The sequence below is a fragment of the Aptenodytes patagonicus genome, chromosome 19 (assembly GCF_965638725.1).
Source record: "Aptenodytes patagonicus chromosome 19, bAptPat1.pri.cur, whole genome shotgun sequence".
Lineage (NCBI taxonomy): Eukaryota > Metazoa > Chordata > Aves > Sphenisciformes > Spheniscidae > Aptenodytes > Aptenodytes patagonicus.
The window spans coordinates 527321-547210 of NC_134967.1; the positions used below are offsets into that span (position 1 = coordinate 527321).

At 49.9% G+C, this 19890-nt stretch overlaps 1 protein-coding gene across 5 annotated transcripts in view; it reads right to left on the bottom strand.

Annotated features, from left to right (window-relative positions):
* EPHB2 (EPH receptor B2) overlaps positions 1-19890 on the bottom strand; it is a 132136-nt gene that overhangs the window by 21330 nt on the left and 90916 nt on the right. For 4 of the 5 annotated variants that reach the window (XM_076355924.1, XM_076355923.1, XM_076355922.1 and 1 more), the window contains exon 6: positions 5684-5808. In XM_076355924.1, coding sequence (XP_076212039.1) covers positions 5684-5808 — 125 coding nt within the window. Of the gene's footprint in view, positions 1-4781; positions 5180-5683; positions 5809-19890 lie in introns of those variants that run through there. The other variant, XM_076355927.1, reaches the window with a different exon arrangement.

Here is a 19890-nt window from a genome sequence, read left to right on the forward strand (position 1 = left end):
AATTTCTTCTTGTATTAAGCTTTTGATTGAGCAGTGCTCTGGTGTGGATGGCTGGTAAGAGAGTGGTCTGGCAGGAAAGTGTTTCTCCAAGTGTGCTGTCAAACTCAGAAGCTTGGAAATGCCGATGGCACATCATTCTGCAGAGCAGCTCTGGAAATGCCTGGGAGACCTCCACTATTAACAGTGTTCAGGAACAGTTTTCTCTTCTAAAAACTACAACATCACTTTTATCCATCTAGACCTGGCGCTGAAGGTGCTTGGGTATTACTGGGATGTTTGGGAATTAGACTAATGACAATGAAAAGCTCTAGTACAGATACACAGACAAGAAAGATCAAGAAAAGATGAGCACGTAGAAAACTGATTGCCTTGTTTGTCTGATCAGGCCTCAGCACTCCCTTGGACCTTTCCCAGGCAGGCTAGGAGAGAAATAGGTCAGGAAATGTTTACAGTTTTAGTGCTCAAGAGCTTGGATGAATCCTCCCAGGCCCTTGGATGGCACTAACACCACAGTTCTTTTAAAATCGCTTGTCCAACTGTTTGAGGGAACCTCATCCCTGCTCCTGGAGGACTTTAAATTGAATGAAATGGACATGCTTACAAGACAGTTTATAGCCTGGGAAATTGATGTCTGTCTATCTCAGAAAAGTGTGCTCATGCCGGTGCTCTCCTTTACTCCCAGACCGCAAGGAAAGAGCATTTACACCTCTCTACCCTCCCTTATCAGATCCTATTCTTTCCCCTTGGTATATTGCTCAGCCATCACCTCTCCAGCAATTCACTTCAAACACTTCTCCCCTTTCACCCCTCCGGGCTTCTTCAGCAGGTCCAGGGCATCCCAGGTGGTTTAAAGTCCAAATCCCTTTGCTGTTTCTCCCAGCTTGTTTTTTGCAGAGGTTTGGTGGTTGGTTTCCCTGCCCCCTCCCCCCCCCCCCCCCCCCGATTTTGGTTTGAGTTTGTAAATCCTAATTCAAAATAACACACTTCTTATTTCCTCATAGGTTTGATTTTGAGTCCTCATCTGGTTCCCCTTCCCCTGATCCAAATTTAAGCTGAAACCAAAGTCTGATCAACAAAGAAACCAAAGTCTGATCAACAAAGAGTTTCTTGAAACACAGATAGTTTGTGAAACGCTTGAAGGATTTGCAAAAATTGTATCTAAAAAGTCATGTTTTATCAGCCAAAAAAAAAAAAAGCCAAAGAAAAATGTCAACCGACTTAATTTGGCAGACAGCTCCTCTGTGCGTCTGCACAGCGGCAATCTGCTGTGGTTCCTGAAGCAAACAGGGCCACACGTACAAAGCTAGTCCAAGGCTGTGCACCAAATCATCACACGCATCTGAATTTCGGCCCCCATGGGATCGAGTACATTAGGAGGGATGCTCAGATGTGGTAACAGGGTCCTGCCGGCCACCCCCAGATCCATGGGGTCCAGAGCTCCCAGACTCTCATGGGTAGCACCACTTGTGGGGAGATCTCAACAGCATTTGCCCTCCCAGCCAGGTATCTGATCAAATGCATTGTGGTAAGAGTGTCTGGATGCCTCTCACAAGAAAACTGAGCCCCGGACAGAAGCAGTGTGGACCCTGGGCAGGGACTGGGACTGCAGGAAAGCTATCACAGGGCTCCCTGGCAAGGTTTCCTCTTAATCTTCTTGATCTCACAGTTTTCCCCAGACAGAGCCCCCTCCAAGGTTTTGGGCAGCACGGGGGGAAGGGGCATTCCAGCTCTCGCTCCATCCTGGGGACAGGTGGGAAACACCAGGCAGCAGCTTTGGCCCCAGGCTCAGGGATGCTGGTGTCCAACACTGCAGCCTGGAGATCAGGAAAGTCCTCTGAGCCAGCCTGGGAGCAATGCTTCCAGCCATCCTTGGTACAAGCCCTGGTGACATCCAGTTCTGGGGTCGCTGGGCTCCTGCCAGAAGCTCCTGGGCACCACGAAGGCTACAGCCAGCTCTACTCCCACCTCCACCTCCACCATCAGCTGCCACAGGTCGCCTCTCCCCGACCCTTCAGCCCCCCAGCCAACCCATGCCCTTTCCCCAGCATTGGTTGGAGACATCAAAGGGCTTCTGTGCCTCCTAAAACATTTGCATTGGTGACTGAGCTGGGCATGAGGGATGGGCTGAATGTCTTCAAACAGCTACAAAATGGGTAACTTACACCATACCCTAAGCCCAATCATTTTGCATAACAAGGAGAGCTAATTATTCTTTGCAATGCTTGACACTGCAATGGGTCTCCAGTTCCCACACTCCGGGATGAATTTGGCAACTTTGGACAAAAACTACTACGCCCTTTCTAAATGAAGACAACCCTCACTTTTTTAATAAGACAAACATTGCCAGGTGCCTCTTGGAGGTAAAAAAACCCAACACATTAAGGAGAGGACCATAGAGAGCAGACACGACATTCAGTGTTTGCGTAACAATCTGCACTGATTTGCTCTAACTACATGTGAAAGAAAATCATCATATTGCCTCTGTACAGGCATTTTTAATAGCATCTAATAATAGCAATGTTATAAATAATCTGTGAAATGGAAACAAAAATACACCTTTGTTTCAGGTATTGTGAACAGCTCTTTTCTGTTAACGCTAAAACACTTATTCAAATTTTTTTAATTTAATTTATGTCTTTATATAGAACAGAATTAATTCAAAATGAAGAGCCAAAACACTTTTTATACAAGATGCATATGCTGCTATTCTTACATTTGAACTGTTTTCATGCTAATAAAATATAATTTTCTACTGGGGAAAAAAAATTCCACTAGAAACAACCTAACTAGCTCCAGAGATATTTTCTGAGCATTCAGAAGCACATGGGACAGTTTGCAATGAAACATTTTGGAAGAAAATCACCTCTGTACAGGCTGGCAGTTGAGTGGGAACACACCTGGGATGTGTCACACACCCCATCCAAATTGCAGTATTGACGGGAAGCAGGGGAAGAGCACGGCATATCCAAAGTTGTGCATTTTGGGACTGTTCCCAGGAATCAAGCCAAGTAAATGGCTTTCAATTGCAAAACTCAGCATTGCAATGGCTAGACTAACATGAGATTCAGCTCTGCCAAGCAGGCAGAGAAGGATATAGTGTCATTGCATTGTTGAAAATGCAGAGGACTCTTGACTGACCAGCTGAAGCATATGAAGACCTTGGCTTGACTACTGATGGATCAGACCTTGAGTGTGCAACTGTGACTTCGGAGTAAAGACTAACACAGACAGAGGAGTTGGGGAGAGACAAATCTACTGCCATTGGCCAGGTCCTGCCTCTAGCTCTTGGTTATTCCACTTCTTTTTTAACCTGTTTCCAAATCCTCTGAGGTTTGCTTGCTGTGGGACTAAGCTTTGACCCAATGATCCCTTTCTGAGAACGACATACATCTTGATTGGGGAGGAGATAAAGCCATGCCTTTCTTCTTCAGCCAAAGCACCAACAAAAAAATATACCAAGAGGTTCAAATGATTCAGCCCCTCTACTCTGCTCTGGTGAGATCCCACCTGAGTACTGCATTCAGCTCTGGGGTCCTCAGCACAGGAGAGACATGGACCTGTTGGAGCGGGTCCAGAGGAGGGCCACAAAAATGATCAGAGGGATGGAACACCTCTCCTATGAGGAAATGCTGAGAGAGTTGGAGTTGTTCAGCCTGGAGAAGAAAAGGCTCTGGGGAGACCTTATTGCCGCCTCTCAATACTTAAAGGGGGCTTCTAAGAAAGATGGGGACAGACTTTTTAGTAGGGCCTGTAGTGATAGGACAAGGGGCAATGGTTTTAAATTAAAGGAGGGCAGATTCAGACTAGATATAAGGAAGAAATTGTTTACGCTGAGGGTGGTGAAGCACTGGCCCAGGTTGCCCAGAGAGGTGGTGGATGCCCCATCCCTGGAAACATTCCAGGTCAGGTTGGACGGGGCTCTGAGCAACCTGATCTAGTTGAAGATGTCCCTGCCCATGCAGGGGGGTTGGACTAGATGACCTTTAAATCCAATCCTTCCAATCCAAACCATTCTATGATTCTATGATCCCTTTCTGAGAATGATGTACATCTTTGTTGAGGAGGAGATAAAGTCTTGCCTTTCTTCTTCAACCAAAGCACCAGCAATAAAATACACCAAGAGTTTCAAGTACCGGGACAGAGAGCGCCTCAGCACCAGCATGTGGGGCTGCTTGCATTGTCCTCTCTGCCAGGGCCAGTGCTCCACTTGAGAGCCTGCTGCCATGAAAAGCATTGCCTGAGCATGGCTTGGGCCACTTGTCCCCACGATCAGGGACATGCTGTGCCCTAAGCTCTGACGATGCGGCAAGTAGATGCTCACCTTGCGGCTGGCTGCGAAGACCAGCCATGAACAGCAGCTTCTCCTTTAGACAAAAATTCCCTTTATTTACAGCCTCCCCCAGAAAACAGAGGGGAGGGAGAAGAAAGAAAGAGGGGGAGAGATTAAGAGAAAGTAAGAGGAGGAGAATGAACTCCCTGAGATCTTCTGTCTCTACTTCAAGGGTCCCCAAGGAAAGGACCCATCCTGCTTTCCAGATCTGTCTTGTTACCTACTCATCCATCTTGCCACATATTCTGGGATCATTTCCAAGGGTCAAAAAAATGGCTGTGATTTATGCAATATAGGTCAGGACCTATTTAACAGCTTACAAAGAAGCTCCCCCCCTCCCTGTTCTCCCTCTGGCTCTTGGTGATGAGAAAATAGGTCACAGGCAGGCAGTGGGGGGATTAATCATTTCTTCCGGCAACTGCTGGGAAAAATATTTTCAGTTCCATTTAATCATAAAGCTTTTTAATTAGTTAGTTTGCAATTTTTAATGTATAGTTTATAAGCTCTTGTGTAAGGAGGCAGATTCCTGGAAGGAGAAATCTCCTGCTCTCCACTTCCCCCAGGTAGCCCAGATGAAGTTCACCAGCCAGGCAGAGCTTGGCAGGTCCTGGGACCAACATCAACATGGTCTTCAGGTCTCTCAGCAGCCACACAGCTCCAGCCCCATGGGATGGACACCCTGGCACAGCCCTGGTTTGCATTCCCTCTGCTTGACTGGGCAGCACGGAGGTGGAAGGGGCATGTTCCTCAGGGATGAAAGAGCCAGAGCCATGGGACCCTTTCACAACAGCCTCCCCCGACTCCATCGTGCAGTATGTACCCTCCATGGGCGTATGGGACAGCTTCTCCCTGGTACAACACCGGGGTAAAGGGGTTCAGGCTGCTGCACACAGACGCCAAACTCACCTTTGGTGTAAATACAGTGACAGACAGCATTAAACAAAATCTCAAAGACTGGACACTCAGCTAGTGTGGTCCAGCCTGGGACTAGATGCTCTGGGACATCCCTACCATCCCCATTCCCCACTAATGCCCCAGTAGGAGAAAGGGAAAAATTAGACCCTGGCTACCCAGCTCTCCCTGCAATGGGTCCACCTCACAGGAAGGGAGAAGAAGTTCCTCCTGAAAGACCAGCAGATTTTCCACACTTGCAGTGTCTATGCAGGGTCACTGGAACCACCACTGGGCTCCAAAGGGTTGACAGCCACTGCCACCCACATGGCCAACTGCAGCAAGAGAAGTAAGCTATTGATCAACCAACTGCTGTAGCCAGTGTTACGCCCTTATGCAAAGCTTTGCACCACCTCCTCTCCCAAAAACCTGCGGCTGAAACCTGCCACGGTCCCGCAGTACCTTCTCATAATATTGCAGCTCATAATCCAGGATGACTCCGTTGGGTTGGTCAGGTTGAGACCATGAGAGGGTAATGCTGTCCACGGTGCGGCTGACCTGGTGCATGATGGACACAGCTGAAGGAGCTGGAAGAGAGAGTGAGAGAGAGGCCTCAGTCAGATGCCTGCATGGGCAGGACCCGCATCCACTGGGTGGAGGCAGACAGGTGTATTATTGCTATTTGGAGCTACTGAATTCGTTTCCAGCAGTGGCAGGGCTGTCCAGGGGTCAGGAGATCCTGGCCGTTTGTAGAGAGCACTTAGGGGAGAACAAAATGTTTCCACTGCTCACTAAGAGTTTGTAATTAGAAAACATGTAGGGCAGCATCTCGGGCAGGAAAACAGATCATTCCCAGGCAAAACAAGCCCAGAGTTGGAGCAAACACAGCCTTGTTCCCCTGGAAAAAGCACTACCAGCCCAGCAACATGCAATCCTCCCTGCTTGCCATGGGGAAACAGGGGTTTTGTACTTTGACATTTGCATAGAGAAGCTTTGTAAGGCATAGGTAGACGTAGGAAGCAAGCAGCTCCTCTCTGCCTTGGTGTGCTGGGTCTGCAAGTTGCACATGCCAATCAAGGGAGGTGCATACAGCAGCCTGAGCATGCAACGCAAACCTGACCTGACATGCTGATAATGGTGAGTCGCCCGCCTTGTCAGAGTGCCCTGGAAATAGCACACCCACAGACGCCACTTGTCCCACTGAGCACAATGGGACTTTCCAGCAGCTCCTCAGACAACCCAGCCAGCTGTCCACCCCTTGCACTGCCCTGCGTTGCCTACGTGGCTTGACACATGGCCAGGTAGAAACAGTGCAGTCTCGGCTGGTGCCACACCGTGGGAAAACTGTCCTCCAGGGATCTGTGCTAACAAGTCCATGGGGCAGGGACCACGGTGCAGAGCTGCCACCTCCCTGGGAAACTCTGACCAGCTCTGATCCTGCTTGCTGTGGACTGGGGCAGGTGAGCAAGCAGCCTGGACTTTTAATACGGTTGGCTCAGATATTGATAGCAGAGATGCCACAGCATTGCAGCTATCAGCCTACAGCCCCCCACTGTTGCTGGCGTGGCTGACACACACAGATGGCTGTGCTGCCTCCTCTTCCCTGCATCTGAGACTGGTGAGCTGAGCACGTGTCCTTGTCCACCCTGTGCCCAGCCTGCTGACGGCACTTCCAACACAGCCTCCACGGACGTCAGTCCAGAGGCCATCCCAGACCTCACCCAGTGCCAGCCCAGCCTTGGAGCGTGCTAACTCCAGCACAGCATTAGCCCTGGCACGCCTGCCAGCGCAGACTCGCTGCTTCAGGGCAGAGGGGAAGCCTCAGGGGTGGGAGAGGACTGGAAAGTGGTAGCAAGAAAGCTTCCCCATCACTTGCATGCCAGGCCTGGTTACAAATGGATGCAGAGAGGCTTGCACTCAGAAGGGCTTTTACCAGGTCCAACCCTTTCAATATTTCATGGAAGAACAACTCATTTGACAGCTCTGAGAAACAGCTTGGAGGAGTGGCACACAAAGTAAAGCACCTCTCACCCACCTCCAGTCTGGTCTCCCTTGGCATCACGAGCAGCGACAGAAACCGTGCCAGCTGAGGGTTGCAGACACGGCAGTGGTAGGACTGTGCTACTTGGACCAGCGTGGCTGCAGCATGTTCTTGCACATCACTGCAATGAATTACAGCTGAGCAACTCGTCTCAAAGTATACCAACAAAAGCCATTTTTCTGATCCACAGTCTTTGCCTCTTCACTTCACTACTGGTTTTCTGGATTCAGAGCACTGTAGCTCCCAGGATGTTCAACGCCTGTGTGCCAAGGGGAGTAAGGGCCGGGTATGGGTAAAGCAAAATCCGCCACCACACTGCTGCACCATTTCCCTTCATCTCCCTGGGTTTCCCCACCCTTGAAGGAAGCTGCAATGCGGGTTAGCCTCAGCAAAGTGTTGGCCATCTCTGCTTTTGTCCAGCACTTACTAAAATTGAACAAGGGCAGAGAACTTCCATCACTGGAAGTGTTCAAGGTCAGGTTGGACGGGACTTTGAGCAACCTGATCTAGTGAAAGATGTCCCTGTCCACGGCAGGGGGGTTGGACTAGATGGTCTTTAAAGGTCCCTTCTGACCCAAACCATTCTGTGATTCTAACAGATCCTGAGACCAGAGCCTCACCTCCTCCCAAATGCCCGTCCCTCCATCCATTTCTGGTTAAGCCAAGCCCCATTACCCACCAGCCTGAAACTCTCTGTATCATTTCAGACCTTCCCTTGCTCTGGGGCATACAGCACTGCTTCCCTCCTTCCTTAATGTCCCAGTCCCACCGCTTCAGGGCCCATATTTACAAACTCCTGGGATTAGTTTCTCATGCTGGTGTTAAGACAAAACACAGGTAACATTTCTGGAGCCTCTCAGCTCTTGCCAGAGCTTGCTGCTTCCTTGTCGACACAGACTTCATAGGACATCTGCAATCTCCAAGACAAACAGTTCTCTTTCTGTGGAGAAAGGCCTTGGAAGGAAGATGTGACCAAGCTACAGATGGCCCTGCAGCCCGGATTGGGACTGTACTCGGATGAGTACACAGCCCGTGGTCTCTCTGGCACATCTGAGCTGCACATGCTCTGGGAACTGATCCCACACTCATACAGGCTATTCCAGGACAGGGGCTGCATACACCTAGACCAATCCCACCACAAAACTGGGATGTGGCAACTTCCCATGATTTAGACACAGGTTCAATGGCTGACCTTGCAGTTGGAGAAGCTCCTCAGCTCCAGGTCCCTCCAGGTAGGAGTGAGGTCCCTGGCATGCTCTTCTCCCACTTCCATGCATGTGTGAATCATTTGTCACCAGCCACGGCCCAGGCAGCTGTGTACTTGGTGAACCTGCCCTCATCTGGCTCAGGAAAAAGAACCAAATGGATGAGGTGGGGCTCGTCTAATAAGACTTAATGAGGCAAATACGCTGCATGTTGGGGATGAGGCAGGTGAGATGAATGACTACAGCAACTTCAGCGCTTTTCCTACACCTGGGGCAAAGGAGCGTCTCTGGATAGACAGGAACCTCCACCATTGCATCTTCTCAGTAACTGCTCTTGTTATCACAGTCATCAGGGAAATGCACAATAATAAAACACAGAAAGCTTTAGGTCAGAAGTGACTTCTGGAGGTTTCTAGTCCAGCTGGCTTGCAGAGTAATTTCAAAGTCAGATCACTCTGCTCAGGACCATGTCCAGTTGAGATCTGAATATGTTCAGGGATGGGGATGCCACAGGCTCTCGGAGCACGAGTACCCAGCTGCCTCGCTCTTGTGGGAAAGAAGCTTTTCCTCGCGTCCCATTGGAACTTCCCTCATCGCACCTTGTGGCCATTACTACTGCCCTCTCACTGTGCACCTCTGGGAAGAGTCTGGCTCTGTCTTCTCTTTAAACTCCCTTTTGAAGTGGAAGACTGTAGCTAGATGCCCCTCAGCCTCCTACTCTCCAGGCTGGCCAAACCCAGCCCTCTCAGCTATCCTCATATGTCTTGTGCTCCAGCCCCTGGCCCATCCTAGTGATCCTCCTGCTGGACCTGCTCCAGTTTGTTGATGTCTCTGTAGTACTGGGGAGCCCCAAAGTGGACACAGTACCCCAGATGTGGCCTCATGAGTGCCGAGCAGATGGGAACAATCACTCTCCTCAATTTTTTACCTGTGCTCTTGCTAACAGAGTGCAGCACACTACAGTGCTAGAAAACATGGTCCTCTTCACATCTTCACCACAGGTGAGGGCAATTGCTTGTGCAGAGAGAGGCTCCCAACTCTGTGAATAAGGAATGGGCTGGGACTGGATGGCTGAGTTTGAAAGCAGTTTAGTGGAGTCAGCCAGACCTCAGAGTGACTTTCTGAAGTCTAGTCAGAGGGAAAAGCTTCCAGCCAGATAGTGACACAAATGCTCAGGTAGCTGGTATCTGGCAGCTCTTGTCCCCTGGAGCAAACGGTTCCTTCACAGTCATCTGCAAAGCTAGTCAATACCCATGAGTTTCTGACTCTTCACCACTTCCATGGCTGGAAGGTCCTGGTTGCAGTTCTCTGCTCTGTCCCTAAGTCCACATGGGAGACCTTGTACAAATCCACATTATCACTCTGCACTGCCATTTTCTACCTGGAAAATGAGGCTAGCCATCCTGTCTCATTTTCACTCCCTGCCTGTCTTACCTAATTTTACAGAGCGCTTTCAGAGGCAGAGACTGTGCTTAGGAGCTTGGTCCCCCAGCAGTATTTAATGCATGTAATATAATAGCTAAAAAGGAAGGAGATGAAAACAGTTAAAGTGAACACAAAGAGCATCTAATCTGGGATAGTGCTACCTGGTGATACTCTCATCACAAGGTGTGCTCCAGCTCTGACAGAAGCATCAAGCACTTTGTGACCAGCCTGAACTACGATGTAGAAAGAGCTTTTCTGCCATGGGACATGGTGAAGTGACAAACACAACAGAAAAGACTGTGAGAGAGATACACTTTCTGACACGTGATGAACTCAGCTGAGCAAAGATGGTAAAAGTCTCAAAATATCTGAGCTGACTTTCCTGAACTGCTGTTTCTGAACAAACTATACATAGGTTCCCTCCATTGGGTTTCTGAGTATTTCAAAGCAAAGATTTAACAAACTGCAAAAAGGACCAAAATAAAAAAAAAGGTCTTTGTTCTTCCAGCCTGCTTTGTGCCAAGCCCTTTCCAGGACCAGCCAGAGTACAGCTGGGCTGCTAACGCCAAAGATTTGCTGGCAGCATTTAACCTGGCCCTGTGGGATCAGTCACCTTGTTCCACGAACCATGACTCTTCTTTGTTCCCTTGTGACAAAAGAAACAGAGCTTTAGGGACCATTTCCACGTTGGAAAAATGGTCTTTTTTTTACTTCCGGGTTGGAAATGGTCACTAAATTGGTGACAATTGCCCAATGGCACCAATTGCCCAGTGCCAAAGACATTCCCTCAGCTGTTGGCTCACCTGGTTGTCCCTTACTCATGGAAGGTGTTTGAATTACTGTGCACGGGGAAAATGGATGCTGGAAAAGGGACCTGCCCTGTGACACATAAAGGAGATCAGATTTGGAGCATCCCAGCTCTCAGAGCCACTATCACTTTGAGATGCCACCCCCATGGATGTGTAAGCAGAGGCAGATTTATCCTGATGGTGTCTCCAGGTGCATGTGTGCAGCAACGATGCAAAAAATAAACAGCTTCGTTTCCACAGTGGACAGAAACTTACTTTTCATGACTGAAAGCCTTGAGCCCCACGTCACTTGGAGGTAAAATGAATCATTCAAGTCCTTGAAAGGCACTTTTCTACATCCTCTTTATCTGAGACGGCCTCGGATTCTTTGGATTCCTCTCAGAGGAGCCCTGTGGCTTCTCCAAATTGCTGGAGAAATAAACCAAGCCAAAACCACCACTGGAGTGTAAAACAAGCTTAATGAAAATCCCCTGATGTAAAAAGGCAGATGACCTGTCCCCTGCTGCCACAAAATCTGCAGCGCACAGGGAGGGGAGGCAGCCGACATCTCTCACGTGATGACCCCTCTAGGGCAGAAGCACCAGGGGGATGCGAGGGATGCTTCCACGGTCATCACCCCAAGCCTCTGCAGGGCCACACAACACTGATCACAGCCAGACCCCTGTCTAGGCTGGCGCTTGGGGCTTCAGCAGTTTACCTTAATCCACCAGGAGCTAAGCAGACTTCCCTGGCTCAGGGGCAGCTCTGCAGGATAAATCTCTGGGGGTGTTGACAGCTCTTCTTGTCCGGCTTTTCTGCAGCCCAAAACAGGGTGAAAGAAGCTGCCTGAGCTCAGCTACTGGAGACACATGGGAAGGATGGGGCTCAAGATGTACCCCATCCTCGGGTCTTGCCAGCAGAGCCACATACCCATAAGCTCCCCGAAGGACACACAGGTATAACCACTGAGTTTTGCCAAGACTGTAATGACAGCTGAAACAGCAGTGTACTCACAAACCACGCTGGCTCAATGCCATAAGGTGGACATATCCAGGCAAGAAGGTCTCAAATCCCACCGCACGGCATATTCAGGCAACTTCACAGAAAGATTGGGATCTTATGTCCTGCTTGACTGACTGTCTCCCAGGAAAACTCAAACATCTACTGGGGCAGAAACATAAAGTCACAATGGCGTTTGGCAAGAGAAGCACCAGAGCCACGAGGCTTTTCAGTCTGTTGAGTATTTAACCTTCCCAAAAGCAATGCAGCAGCTTCAACAGCACAGAGGACAGTATTTCATGCGTACGCTGAGGTTGGTCTTGCCAGTGTCAAGGTGGGTCTGATAGACATCCTGAACAAATGCTCTCATCTAGCAAAAGGGTAACGGGCAAGGAAAGGCAACCTGTCCTCTTCTGTCTGTGCTTTGTACCAGAGCCACGTTGTGGACTAAGTCTACCAAGTGAGACAGACGTAACCTAGGCACCATGGTGCTCCGGCCTCTCCCAGGTCAGTGTTTCTGGCCTAGGTAATCAGCTTAGGTGCTGATTCATGTCTAGCTGAAGCTCAAGGGACTGTGCTGGGGAAAGGGATGAACCAAGAGGCTCAGGTGCCTCCACATCGAGCACAGAGCGGAGCCGTGAGGCTGACAGGGGAGACATTCACCTGCTTATCGAGCCCTCTTCTCCCACTGTACCCTTCAGTTCCCAATAGCACCAAATCCCAGAAGTGCTGGTGGGATGGGACCCTTGGAGTCTCTGGTCCAACCCGTCTGCCACACGATGATCCCCAACAGCAGATCAGGGAAGGTGGAGCGTTGTTAGCCGAATCTTTAAACCTCCAAAGATGGGGCTTCCCTAGTTATCAGTCTCTGTATTAGTACCCTTTAGTCTCTTTTTATTAGCTCCAGAAATAAAATGACGATTTTTGGTCATATAGCACAGTCTTTCTCTGCCACATTACTGTAAATGAGCCCCACCGTGTCCTGCCTCCCCGTCATTCTAGCTGAGGCACATTCAGCATTTTAAAAAGCATGTCTTCTAAAGAAAAAAACAAAAACAAAAACCAAGAAGAGACCAAAACTTTTGGTCTGGGCCCTGATTATGAAACTGAAGTCACTCCAGCTTTTGCTAACAATCCCTAACAGGCACACCAGCAGAGCCTCCCTGTCTTACAGAACAGCATCTGGAGCACGTAACGGTGCTTTGGCTCTGCTTCCCGACCTGCAGTTACTGCTGACAGATGTGTGAACCAGGAAAAAAATCTCCGTGCCAGCCCCTGAGGACGGTGAACAGGGCAGAGCCTCTCTCGCAGCTCTGCACCAAGCCAGGCAGATGGAGGCAGGGCAGCTACTCCCGAGGACAAGAGGCAGCAGCTTCTCATAGTTCAGCATATACTTCCAGATAATTAAGAAATGATGATTTGTTCAGGAAAGGGATCCTATTTTAACCTATTTGTGATGGTGAATCTCTCTTTACAGGCTTACATCCTTGCCCAAAAGTATGTCCAGGCTTCCCTCTGATGGCGTTGCTCCGTGAGGATGCTGTGACATGCAGGCTAATACCTCTGTGGGCACGGAACCAGAGCGCTCCATGCCCACCAGCCTCAAGGGCTACTTAAGCAGTCTCTGCTAAAAGAAACTGAAACCCCAGGTGGCACAGATCCATCACAGCAGAGGCAGCTTAGCCGTTGCTGAGGCCTCCACAAGAGGCTTTGGATTCTTTAAAGATTTGCTTGATCTCAGGTACGGACAAAGGGGCACGTTGGTAGCATTGCTACAGCCAGTATTTTCCTTCCATACCAAATAGTTACTTCTTTTTAGCTTGCCTGCTGAAAATGATAAAAAAGATTAAGGGAAAGAAGGGAAGAAGACAAGAAGGGAAGAATTCTGAGTTTTCCAGAAGAAATAGGCAATTTCTAATCGCAGCAATACCTGAAAGGAGATCACATTGACCGCAAAACCCGGGGCAGCTTGATAAGACAGCGAAAGAACATGTCGATTTTGCAGAAAATTAGGAAAAGCTACTGTAACAACTAGGTCTGAACATCTGCACAAGACTGTCAACAGAACCCAGGCAGTGAGTTAAACATAGCTGAAACGCTTGTGGTTGAACCTGTGCATATGTTACAGACAGACATCCAGTTTTCTTTGAGCACTGCAAATTATGACGAGCCCACCATGCCTCTTGGGAGGCAACCTCATGGTTACTTGCTCTGTTCTAAAATGCACATATTATTTTCAGGTTGAAATTTACAGACTTCAGCTTCCAACTGCTGGAACTTTTCTGGTTTTGCTAGCTAAATTAAGGAGGAGTCTAGAAACAGAATTTTGTCCTCATGGAAGAACTGAAAGATCATGAAAATATTTTCTTTTCATCTTCTTTTCTATTATCTAAGTAGACTGAGTTTCTCGAGCGCTTCACAGATTTATCAGCCCACATATCAATCTGATGACTCTCTTCTGAATATCTTCCAATTTTCTGTTAACCTCCTTTTCAAATATAAACCTCAAAACTGATCTCAGTAGTCAGTAACCATCTCTCTTAACTACAGAAACAGCATCTACCTCCTCACTCAGGTCTGATATTCCTCTGAGTGTGTCCAACATGACACTTCTCTGACTCAGCCCAGTCCTCAGACAGCTTGTGCAGAGCTGCTGTTCCCTCTCCGTTATGCACCTCCACTGTTTTTTTAAACTATGCTCCCCAGCTCAGGGAAGGGAGAGGAGATAACTGCTGCTTCCTTCGCTCTTTGCACCTCCCTGCTGATGCAGGGTCCGACCAAACGCCTCGGGACCCAGGCTGTTTCTGCACCTCCTGTAACCCCCCGTGTCCTGCTGGGAGCAGGGTGAGAGATCCGAGATGCATCCGAAATTAGTGTAATTGGTGAAACTGCTATGTAAAGCTTAGGGCAATTCATTACGATAAAACTGACAAAAAGCAGCAGGGGGGCATCACACAATGAAGAATTGTATTGGGTGAATGAGAAATAAATAGGCCCATTTTCCTCCTTCATTTTATGTCTCTGAGTCTGTTTAGAGGCGTTCTTAGGAAGCTCATGTGTTTTCCTCCCCAACCTACCTCCACGACACCAGGTTTTCTCAATCTGGCTGAACAAGGCCAAGAGTCCTCAGGACATCTGCTGGGGCACCTTCCTCTTTTATTCAGACAGCTAGAGCTTCCATCTGGGAGCTGTTACCTTTCTCCCAGCCCTGCTTTTTCAATATCCTAAGGTGACCTCCCTCCTACCCCACCTCTACCTTTTCAGCACACAGAGACCAAGAATAAAGACATGAGAGTGTATCAGGACTCACTTAACAGGAGAACAAGCAGACATCTTCCTTGCAGACATTGAGCAACATAACCCGACACCCTGGGACACCGTCTGGTTCCTCAGGTGTGCTAGTTCATCCCATTCCAAGGGACCCATCAGGGCTACAAGCATCCTATTTCTAATAGGCTTTGATAGCAGAGGCCAATTTTCTGTGTCAAGTCCTGACTCTTGGGCCACCACAACTGCCAGGGCCTGCTGCCACCAGTTTTTAGTAGGTCCGACTCCCAGTGACGTGATGCTGTGATACAAGTCCACCTCCAGCTACACACCAGATAATGTCCACGGCACTTCAGGGCCACTTCAGAGCCTCTAGAGCCTCAGTGCTGCTGTGAAGCTGTGGAAGGTCACACTGTGTGGGCTGGGAAGCTGGACTGCTGCTGTAAGGAAAATAAAATTGGACAAGACACTGCCACCAGCCAGAGCAACACTACAGGGAGCAGCCTAGGGTCTCGGACTCCCCAGGCAGCATCTTCTGCATCGCTCCCTGGCTGTTTGATGGGAGCGTTTGGTAGCACTGTGTGGCTCCAGCCTCTGGACCGCCTGCCGGGGGACACCAGGATCTTTCCACAGCTTCTCTTTCATGATGTTTATACCCATTTGAAACGCTACCAATTGCAATCTGCCCCCCATTTTGCAGCTAGCCCCCCGCCTCCTTCACCTGCCAGTCCTGCAAGGCTCAGCCTTTCACTCCTTGCCTGCCAGTGGGTCAGCGCAATTGAGATCCCGGTATAATCAAAGCGTCTCCATTCTTCTGCTGGCTTAGCTGGAAGAGTCAGGTTACAGGCAGCAAAACCCCTATCTCTGATCACTTTAATACCACTAACCCATGTCATGTCAGACAGAGTCAACATTTGCTCTGGAAAACACTCACGACAGAGAGAGAGCAAAGCCAACCCAGCCCGTGGCCTCTCCCCAGCAACACTTTGAAATTACCCAGGGGAAAAAAAGAGGTGAACAGCTGGGAGTTTTCCAGCATCTCCTCGGAGCCCTCCTGACAGATCTTGGTCCCTGGAGTGTCAGGTTACCGGACGGGGGAACTGCTTTTATTATAGGATGGTCAGCAGGGAATTCTGGCATTTTCAATTACCCACATGCAGAAGCGGCTGTGATCCAGGGTCAGGATTAACTGTGTGACCCCCAGCTGAAGACAGAGTGGCAGGGAAATGCACCATGATGCTGCAAGGCACCAGCTAGTCCAGAGGCCACGGGACAGGGCAGTAAATGGGGAGATGTGGGAGAGAAAGCTGCTGACAGAGCATCTGGCAGTGGATGCCTGCAACCGCCCTGCAAACATGGCAAAGAGAGAGACCTGGAAAACCTTGGGGTAAGTGGGCAAACTTCTCTCCCACTGCCTTTGCCCAGGGGCTCAGCCTCACTGGGTGACCCAGGTAGCTCCAACACATGGAAACTACTTGGGGAACAGGATCCCCCGTGAGACCAGAGCGGGGCATTCCTCAATACAGGGCTCCCAGGAGGTCCCAGAGCTCCTTCTGCACTTCAAGCCCTGCACAACACCAGCAGCTCACTCCGGTGAGACTAAAGAGTGATGCTGTGCAGCGGCGAGGACGGTGCTGTGATCAGTCATGGAGCAAGGGCTTCCCTGACCTTGAAGCCACAGGGCCTGGAGACATCTAGGCTGGGATCCAGGCTACAGCAGCGCCCGAAAAACAGTGTTTGAAATGGCAGGAGCACACAGAGCCTCCATGCAAGCCTCCATGCAAGGCTGCAGGGAGATGAAATAGGCATGTGGGGCTTAGCTGACTTCTGTTTCTCAAGCATGGGCAGAGTGGAAAGCCAGGACAACTCACTCTGCACTTCCCTGCAGACCTGGATGTTTTGCGCCAGTATCTCACCCAAGGCACGCCTAATCCAAATCAGCCCTCCCTCCTTGCCCCAAGGCATCCCAGTCCCACACAGTCCCCAGCAGGTGACTGTCACTGTGCAATGGTCCAGCTGTCCCCAGTCCAGGTCTCATCACTGACCTCAAGGCACCAGTTCTTCATGCTCTTACTCAGCTCAGAGTCCAAATGCATCTAGGTATCTAACTGAAAATTTACTTCTTTGGTTAAAACCTTCTCCATTTTTCGCTTCTCCAGGTAAAGCTCTCTCCTGCCATTTCAGCATTGCAGGCTTTCACACCACAGGCCTTCCTGGAGAGTGGATTTGAATTTGGGATGCCTTCCTCCAATGTGAGCACTGAAAGCACCACAGTAAGGAATACCTGGATGAGGAAAGGAGGAAGGGAAGCTTTTCCTGACCTGCCCTCAATGGCGACCCTGGTGACCCTGCTCTGCATGGGAGGTTGGGCTGGAGACCTCCAGGAGCCCCTCCACCAGCACTTCTGTGCGTGTGACTCTCTCCTGCTAAAAGGGTTCACTACTGCTTGGACTATTAAAATGTTTGTCCACCCAATTTCTTTCCCAGTGTCCTCCCCTGTGATGGCATGCTCAGGAGCCACGTACTTTTGAAATCAATTACCTCCAGCAGAAGCTGAGGAAAGCAACGCAACGTCACAGGGATGACAGCACTAGGGCTCTTTAATAAACAACATTCACCTTCAAAGCAGCAAAAGCGTCAGGTCTGGGATGTTCACCGGACTTGCTAGAGCTCTAGAAGACCGGTATTTCACAGCCTGTGAGGTTTTTGTTTCCGAGGTTCCTGGCAAGGTGGTCCCATCAGGCTGGTACCCATGCTGTTTGTGTGTCGAGTGTCTGGAAAATTTCCCAGTGGGCCCAGCCTCCAGCCCCTTGAGTTTGTAACTACAAACGCTAGAAAATCTTAAAAACACAGCAATGCAGTCTAAAGCTGGTCCTGGCTCCAGCCCCATTTGAATCAACGAAGGCTTTGGTGTAGATTACAGCCTTTAAAGCAGTTCCTAATGCCACAAGCCCAGTGACTTGGCCCGGGCAGACGACAGCTTTTTTGGCTGTCTTTATGCTCTTTGTTTAATTGAGTTTGCAGCCTTCATTTGCATGCTGCCATCCTGCCTGCGGAGGAGGGCAGGACTTTGTTCTCAGCACTGAGAGGAGGTGCTCCAGAGGATCCCAGCATCCCGTCACGCAGCCCGCTGGAGTGGGTTTGGGGTCGCTCAGTGCCAAGGTCGTCCCCACCTCCTGGCCCCCTCTCCACGTGGAAACCTCAACTGCTCCAGATCAAGGCGATGTCATCAGCAAAAGGCTGGCGGAAAGCAGGAATGCTGGTAGGCCGTCCTTCCAACTTGCCCCCCTGATTTTCAATAAAATGGTACTTTCCCAGACAGTGCTAATTAATTGCAACTGAAACCATTCTTAGGAACATACTGATTTTGAAATTTCAAACACAGAAAACTTAGGCCAGAGAAATGTTTCTTGAAAGAATGACGCCTGCTGCAGGGCATCCCCTTGGACCCACTGGGTCTTGCTAATTTGAGACTGAACTTGTTCTCTTGTTCTCTTTCATGGTAGACTCGCCAGGCTGGCCTCCCTCTTTGTGTGGGGAAATTTTGGAAATATCAAGTTTTTTTCTTGGAAAGAGCATTTTCTGCCCAGCCCTACCAATGCAGCAGCTTCCTGCCAGTGGCAGTGATGAACATGGACCGGGCTGTGGTGAGACAGGCACAGCGAGGATCTTCCTGCCTGAACCAAGTCAGACAGAGGCTTATCATTTTACACACAGATAGAGGGGACTACTAAATCACAGGGACTACGAGATGGACCAAGGGACAACTGGCCAGCCGGCTGCATTAACCCGATTTGCTACAACCATCTATTATGGTCCACATAAACGCACCACTGAGCAGCATCACCCCCCCAGTGTATGCTCAGCTGTTCAAGCACTGTGACCCTGAAACTGGCCTCCCGTCTGCAGCCTTGCCTACCTGCCTCCAGCATCTCCACCTGCCCGAGTGCTGGCACTCAGCGCCTCGTGCGCAAACAAGGCAATTAGCACTGTGGGCTGTGTTTGCCAAGTGCAGCAGTAAAGATAAATCACCCCTCCTGAACACATAAGAAAAAGGTGAGCTCCTGAGCCACGCCGTCAGCTCCCAGCACTCACACACAGCGGGGATGGCGGCATGTTGTGGGGAGAGGGGGAGGCGCTGGTTCACCAGAAGGGACTTTCCACCCCATCCATCATGGATGGGCTTTTGTTTTCTGCCCAAAGTCAGCTCCAGATGCTTTGGAACAGGTTTCTGAAGCCCCAGGCAGGTGTGGGAAAAATTATCCTCAAACTCGTGGAGTAATTTATGCAACAGGGAAGCCTGGGAGTCAGCAGGTGGAGGAGCCCACAGAGCTGGTAGAGGGTGGAGAAGAGCATCTGCTAGGAAAGCTCTAGCAGTGCAGCCCATACCCTGCTCTGCCAACATCCCCCCAGCTGCCCACCGCAGGAGCGGGAAGAGGAGTCCTGAAAAGCCAGCAGCTGGCAAAGCTCCTACCATCTGGGAGCCCTGGCTGCGGATGGTCTCCAGTGGGCAGAGAAGGGACTTGGGCATGGCAGGGTCCCTCCTGGGCACTCACCACCGGCTGCTGCAAGCAGGGAGGATGCAGCAAAGGCAACAGGCTGGGCCACCAAGAGAGAGGAGAAGTTGCAGCAAATGTCAAGCCGCATCAGGTTTTGGTGGTAAGGGCCCTGTGTACGAGGCAGCCAAGGTGAAGGTGGGAGCTGGGGATGAAGGAAAGAGAAGAAGGGAGAGAAGAAGGGCTGCAGAGCCAGGATGGTTATGTGGGATACTACAGATGATTACGTGAGTCCATGTGGAGGGTAAGGTCTGGCTGTTAATGATGGATAAGAGAAGCAGCCATGGGGATGTCAAGGTTTCAGGAGGTTTTGGAGCCTGGGAGCAGGTGAAATTGTCACAGAAACACATCCAGTGAAGCCCCCAAAAGAACAAACCTGGGATTTAAG